The sequence below is a fragment of the Meleagris gallopavo genome, chromosome 3, assembly GCF_000146605.3.
Source record: "Meleagris gallopavo isolate NT-WF06-2002-E0010 breed Aviagen turkey brand Nicholas breeding stock chromosome 3, Turkey_5.1, whole genome shotgun sequence".
Lineage (NCBI taxonomy): Eukaryota > Metazoa > Chordata > Aves > Galliformes > Phasianidae > Meleagris > Meleagris gallopavo.
In genome coordinates, this window is record NC_015013.2 from 47,620,584 (window position 1) to 47,627,678 (window position 7,095).

The following is a 7,095-nucleotide window of genomic DNA, read 5'->3' on the forward strand; positions in this document are numbered from 1 at the left end:
CTCTGAAAATAACCAAGTTAAGTGTCTGTATCTTATATTTCAGAAAATCTGACCAGAAAAGTTTGAAGGTAACCACAGTAAAATTTGGTTGTTGTCTCTCAGCATGCAGTGCTTTGGACAGTTCATTTTCCCCAACAGGATGTGAGCAAAAGCACTCTACATCGAGGGGATGACAAACACCTTAATAGATACTTATAAGGAGAAATGTATCATGTGGATCTGTGTGTGGGATTGGACCTAAATGAAATAAGTGCAAAGAGACGAAAATTCTGCCATCAACCATGTTACTTTTATTTAATAAGTAAGGTGTGTTTTTAATATAAGTGGTTTTATTTTTTTTATTAATATTTGCTGCTGAGTTTTCAACAGTACCGTACCCAAATGATTTTACAAATGTAATGCTCAATACACAGTTTATTGCTCATTGTTTTTGTAGGAACATAACTTCTATAATGGGAATGAATTTAAGAATGAGTAAGGCACCCTACTAATGTGCTGATTTCATCTGTTGTAGCAACATGCATAAAATTTCATTCTGCTTTTTCCACTGTCCTTATTAGGTAAGAAGTAAGTTAGACTTTATTATCTGTACAAAGCCCAATGCCTTACCTAAAAAGTCAAAACTTGAAAACGCTTTCTAATTTTTAATGTAACCTCCCACCTTAAAAAATTAGCTTTCATGCAGTGTATCTTGATTTCTGCTTTATCTGAAGACAAAAGTTATTTCTGTTCTTCCCTTGCCTTTGCTTTTACTAGGATACTTGCCTTGCAAGAGGACTGTTCACATACTACTTAAGACAGATGACCTGACTTGCTTTTTTTCTTCTTGCACTGACCCTGTTCAAAACATAATAAAATTGTAAAGGCATCTTCACTGCCTGATTTTGTGATGCTGGGCCCAAAACAATCATGATCATGGGAGAGGACCTCCACAGAAGCTGCTCACAAGATTTCATTTCACTCTGCCCTAAATCAGACCTTCCCAGCAGTTTTGAAAGTTGTCCATTTTCCTCAAGGATCCACTGTAGCTCTCCCTCTTTCAGGGCTGCAAATAGCACTGTCTCAGGCAGCCTCACAACCTCATAAGCTACCAGGGCAGCAATCAGTTGGTGGAGGCTTCAATGACTGACAACCTGTTGCTGAAGCACAGACGTGATCAAATAAGCAAACCAATGACACCACTGTGTCCCTGCTCTCATCTTTCTTGAAACACTTTGTTACGCTCTTATTGGAAATTATTGGAAACAATAGCAGAGATAATGAATTCAGAATGATACAGTTTTTAATTTTAAACAGACTATATCATAATTTCCTAGTGCTCTATGGTTTCTTATTTAAAACTGTAACGTTCTTGCAAGGTAATATAAACATAACAGACAGTAATTGAATTTACCAGTTATATGGAGTATCTATTACAGATATGACAATGCCCAGCTATACACAAACACTGAAATGCAAAATGTCTCTTAATTACATAAGTTATTACAGTACTCTTTTAAAGGAATCTTTTGGTTATATGTAAACACTATACGTAAGCCGCTTAAAAAAATACACACGTAAAATGAATATGGCATTGGCATAGTTTAAAACACAATAACTAGCCCTAAATCTGGATATTGTCAGGGTAAAACAGCAAAAGCTGACCAGCCTAATGCTACGGAATAGCATGCCGCAATTTAGACTTGTTTGAAGAACCAGTGCTTCTTTGTGTTCCTTCCTTATATTTTCTTAAGATCTTCAGCTAAGGAATGGGCCAACTTGTACTATGTTTGGCAGGACAATAAATGTTATTTTGAATGCTGCCATTCTAATATTAAAAGCCATCTAAATTAACTCTTCTAAATATGTACTGGTTTAAATTAAAATCTTGAGGAATTACAATCTATTTACTCGATGATTTTGGTTAAGTGCAATCTGATGTATGCAGAATGCTGTTTCATTTAAGGTCATTCTTAGTAAGGCATATTAAAAATAAATACAAAAGTGACAACATATTATTTAGTTTCTTGCTACAAAATCTTAGGCAAAAAATATTTTTGCGTGTAGTAATGGACTTTCTCCATTTGCTGGCTTATGGTAGTTAAAATTTGTGCATTAAGCTTAACTGCCCTTGTTGGAATGTGCCACTGTGCTATAGCCAAAGCTACATGCTAAAGATTTTGTTTCCATGCTCGAACACAGCTTGCACAAACTGCTTGAAGACTCTGTCCATGTAAGTGCACTTCCTTGGCCATATTCCTTCCAGAAAACCAATGTGGCCTCCACAAGAAGTCAGAACCAAAGCTACATTTGCATTTTGTTTGGCAGTTTCCACTGGTATAGCTAAAAGGGAGGAAAAAGAACTTTAGGTATTTATCATACTATATATGAATAAATATGCACTATAAGCTTAAATGTATGGCAGGAGTTAGAAACTGAGCTGTGTTGAAAGCCATTTCTACCTCTTCATCATTAACTCAGGTTTTCTGTGTGATTCTTCTGGCTGCTGTAAAACTTTCAGAAATCATGTTCATGTTTTTCATTGAGAGGGTGACGAGGGGATGGAACAGGCTGCCCAGACAGGTTCTGGATGCTCTGTCCCAGGAGGTGTTCAAGGCCAGGTTGGATGGGGCCTTGAGCAACTTAATCCTGAGTTATTATCATTATTGTATCCGTTTTTCTGTATGATTACATCTGTATGTTTAGACCACACCATGAAAATATAGTGAGAGATAGTGCTTGCCCTGAGGAACTCAACATCTAAACACGCAAGGTAAGCAAATGAGGAGGAAATGGGATAACATTGTCACCATATAGACTGGTCAATGCAATGGCAGAGTTTTGTGGAACTATGGTGTTTGTGCTCTTGATTCAAGAAATTGTTATTTTGAGCTTCCTCTGAAGTTTTACTTATGCTAAATATGCTATTCTCCTGAACAAGCAGAAATCTCTATGTATTCCAGAGAACAACGCTGTTTAAAGTTCCAGTTTACAAATAATAAACTTTGTGGTATAAAAACAAAATAACGAAAAAAAAACAAAACACCAAAATTCATACAGATTTTTTAAATTATTCAGGACTGACAGAGCAGCAGCAAAAGAATACCCATTTTGTCCAGAGAGAAGGAAATAATAGGAATTTCACTGTATTTGTCTAAAAAAGGTTATGATTACACAAGAAAATAAATCCGATTTCAGGTCATACACTAAGTTAAAATTGCCTTGGCACCACAACAGAAAGCAGTGACTCGTTCACAGGACTTTCAATGCCGCCCTATGCATTAAAAAGCATTTTTAAAAAGAGACATTTACTCAGGTTCACTTTAGGGTGAGTCAGTTGCCCATATCCTTTCTGACTGAATTTTGTCCCCCCTGCTTTCTGGAGGTCTGTGTTTCTTCACTACTTATGCACTTTCTACAATAAAGGTGAATAGTCATTATCCCTGCACATCTTTACCTTTTCTATGCACCCATTCCCTCCTTTCATTTGGATGCTAGCAGGCTCACTGCTGCATGCTTCAGATGCCGATTTGCTCTCATTTTCATCAACTAAAGGAACAGCATGTCGCCCGTTCCTTAGCTAAAGAAGGACTGTCAGCCGGAGAAGCTGCATGGGATCTTGAATGCAGTGACTGTAGCAAACAGATCCCACCTTGAAATAGCTGGGGGCAGAAGCACTGGATCTGCACATTCATGAGAGCAGCCTGTGCCTCAGAAGTCCATCCCAGCAGTGCGTGGCACGACTCTGGCTCTGTTCCACTCCAGGCCTCAACATGGATGCTAAAATGCACATGCAGCACAGTTAGTGTCTTTTTTGAATGTTGTGTTATCTGGCTCCTGCCCATAATATCGGAACTTGATTGCATACTGAGTAGCGCACAGCCTTTGCGCTCCAGAGAGCACTGGGAATTCTCTTGCAAAGTTGAGATTCTTCATTAGTCACTGCTGTCGTTTTTTTCATTCTTTTAAAGTTGCATGCATTTAAGTAGATTGATTCCAGCATTTAGTGATTTCAATCCTTTACTAAGTGGAAGGAAGTGTGTTTCTCACTGTACAAAAATTGCTTCACTTTTCCTTTGTTCAGCTGGAAAATTGGAAATGCCACATGCAGGACCTGGGCCTTTTATAGCAATGCTGAGGCAAAGCTAAAAAGAAAAGTCAATGAGGCTGGCCAGACAGAAATAAGTAACAGCAATCTTCTGTGCTGGGTAAAGTGTGAGCCATATGCAGGTCTCTGTGAACATCATCTTCCCCATCCTGAATGTTCCCTATTCTATCTTACATTCATTTACAGCAGAATTCTGCCACAGATCATTGCTCTTATCAAAAGCTGCAGCACTGTGCTGAATATGTAGCCATTTATTTCCATTTGCAGTGAGGATGTTCAGTAGCTGCCAAGTTTGACCTGCTGTTACATTTCTGCTCTAACCTCCCCTACAGTGCACAGAAAAGCCTGTCCATGGCACATTCTCGACACAGTTAGGTCACCATTTGTATGATTTTTCCCCAGCAGAGTTTCTTGCTCTGCAGCTTCTCAGGAGAGAACTGAAAAATGTGCCAAAATGCAAATGATGCTTGGCAACCACATGGTGCTTCTCTCAAAGCTGTTTCCAGGGACTGTTAGCTATCCACTAATAAGCCCACAGTGCAACAGAGCAAATTCTGCAATGTAAAGTGCAAACAAATGGAGCACTGGATGTGATGCTCTCTGGGTTACAGGGTGGCATGCCAAAAGACATTACTATTCATCTTTGTCCAAATCTAAACTTATACATATGCTTCCACTGACCAAAATTTGTACTGCTGCTTGATCCAGCAGTGTGCAGATCTGTAATTTGTGATCACAGAGCCACAGTGTAAATACCCGTGCAGAATTACCTTGTTCAGAATTAATTTGTTATGGTTTCTTTGCAGGACAACAGAAAAAAACAAACCATCATATTTACAGAAAAGGGTGCAAAATAACACCCAAGAGAAATTATATCAGGTTTGGATTCAGATGTTCAGTCAAAAGCACAGTACCTAACTTCAAGGGTAGGGTTTCAGCTTGGAGACAACACACACCAGCAGCAATTAGCTAAGCATTAGTATGATGAAACTTAAGTTGGATGCCTAATATGTTGCTGAAAGTTTCTGAAAGGAGAAAAATTCACTTCAGATGAAAAGTTAAATGTGACACTGATACTGAATGCTATCATTCCATCTTCTTAATTTATTTTTGACATTTACAAAATAAAAGGGCTTGACTTGATTGTATTACATATTTCCTCAAGCAGTGGCTTGTTTCAATTAGTTTTGGTGAGAGATGCAAAGAAAGCATTTGCTTTCATTAGTTAGTAATACGTGACATGAGAACTGCATTCCAGAATTAAACTACAGATATATCAACTGCCAAAGTCTGTGAACATTTAGGCATCAACATTAAGGATGTGCAAATGAATTGTGTCTTTCTAACTGGGTTAATATCAAAGGACATATTTTCACAATATATTAAAAAATAATTGCTGGGAAGTACAAAGCATAGAAGCCATGCAAGAAGTCTTCAGATAATAAGAAGCAACAGAGCCAGCACTTGCACTTTATAAATGACGTCTCTCTTGAAGTCCAAATTGTGTATTGATAAAGCAGACTTGGGTTTGCATTCCTCAAACTCTGGAGGAGGAAGACAGGTGTGGCTGGCTTTATAAAAGATATTTAATCACAAAAGAGCTCTGGCAGAGCTTTCTCTCCAATGAGTTTTCTAGGCCTGTTTCACAGAATTACAGAATTACAGAATCACAGAACTGTAGGGGTTGGAAGGGACCTCTAGAGATCATCGAGACCAACCCCCCTGCCAAAGCAGGTTCCCTACACCAGGTCGCACAGGTAGGCGTCCAGGCGAGACTTGAATATCTCCAGAGAAGGAGACTCCACAACCTCCCTGGGCAGCCTGTTCCAGTGCTCCGTCACCCTCACCGTGAAGAAGTTCTTACGCACATTCGTGCAAAACTTCCTATGCTGCAGCTTATGTTTCCTAGATAGAGGGCTATATACAAAAGGAATTGAAGGTATCTTAAAAGGTGGCATGCATTACTGGGAGAGATGAACCACAATCAGGCACAAAATGATCAGTTCCCAAAGTCAGCAGAAGACTGGAGTCTGGTTGAAAGGAGTTGTACCTTTGAATCCCCTATGTAACTGTCACTGGAAAATCCCTGTGGTTGCCATAGGCTTACATGTGTTCACACACTTTAAAGTTCAAGCAAAACAAAGCAAAATAAAAAACAAAAACAAAACAAAAAAAACTAAAGCCACTCTCCAGAATAACACCAGCCCTTTAGGTTTGCTATCACAGGACAGCTGAAGTGTCAAGATGAGTGACCTCCAGTAACTGATGGTAGTGGCTGCAAATTCTAGGCTGTTAATTGGGGTGCCCTGTGTTTCCTACCAGCACTCAACGTGAAAAGTTGTTACATATGGCACCAACTAAAAAGGAGCCGAGGATACACATACAGTCATACTATTATCTGTGAATCAGTATTTTTTCTGGTGACCTGTCCTAGAGTAAACTAATCACCATCACGACAACACTGCAATTCTGTGAACAAGGAATAAACGAATGCCTGCTCCCATGGACATTTTCATTGAGAAAGGCAAGCTAGAGTCAGAGTTCAAGAGAGGATGGACAGTCTCTAACAGATGATAACATTTATTGTTTCAGATTCTTCATGATGCTCTCCCTCACCTCTCTCTACGCTGCAAGACACCTAATGCATTTTTTATTGTTTAGTTCTAAGAATGTGCTTGATCCTTAATCTTCAACAAGAGACCTTCCTTATAATCCACTGTTCACCAAGAGCCGTGTTTCATTTAAAGACCAGTTTCAAGAGAGGAGAAATGCAGTACAGCCATACTCCAGGGGACTCAGTCCAATGGTTTGTCAAGCTACAGAATCCCAGATCCAATGAATGTGGAAGGGACCTCCTGAGATCATCTAGCTCGCTCCCTCTCAGACAGGACCAGATAGAGCAGGCTGCCCAGAACTGTTCAAAGCCTGACAGACACACCTCCGTGGGTGGATGTGTTCGAACAACTTATTCAGACAACCTGCTCCAGTGTGTGGCCAACCACAAAGGA

At 39.4% G+C, this 7,095-nt stretch overlaps 1 protein-coding gene across 1 annotated transcript in view; it reads right to left on the minus strand.

The window, feature by feature from the left end:
- Positions 1-255: 255 nt before the first annotated feature.
- The window catches only part of ABHD3 (abhydrolase domain containing 3), a 23,807-nt gene continuing 16,967 nt past the window's right edge, over positions 256-7,095 (minus strand). The window contains exon 9 of the mRNA XM_003204993.4: positions 256-2,322. Within this exon, the coding sequence (XP_003205041.1) occupies positions 2,144-2,322 (179 nt within the window). The 3' untranslated portion in view covers positions 256-2,143. The remainder of the gene's footprint in view (positions 2,323-7,095) is intronic.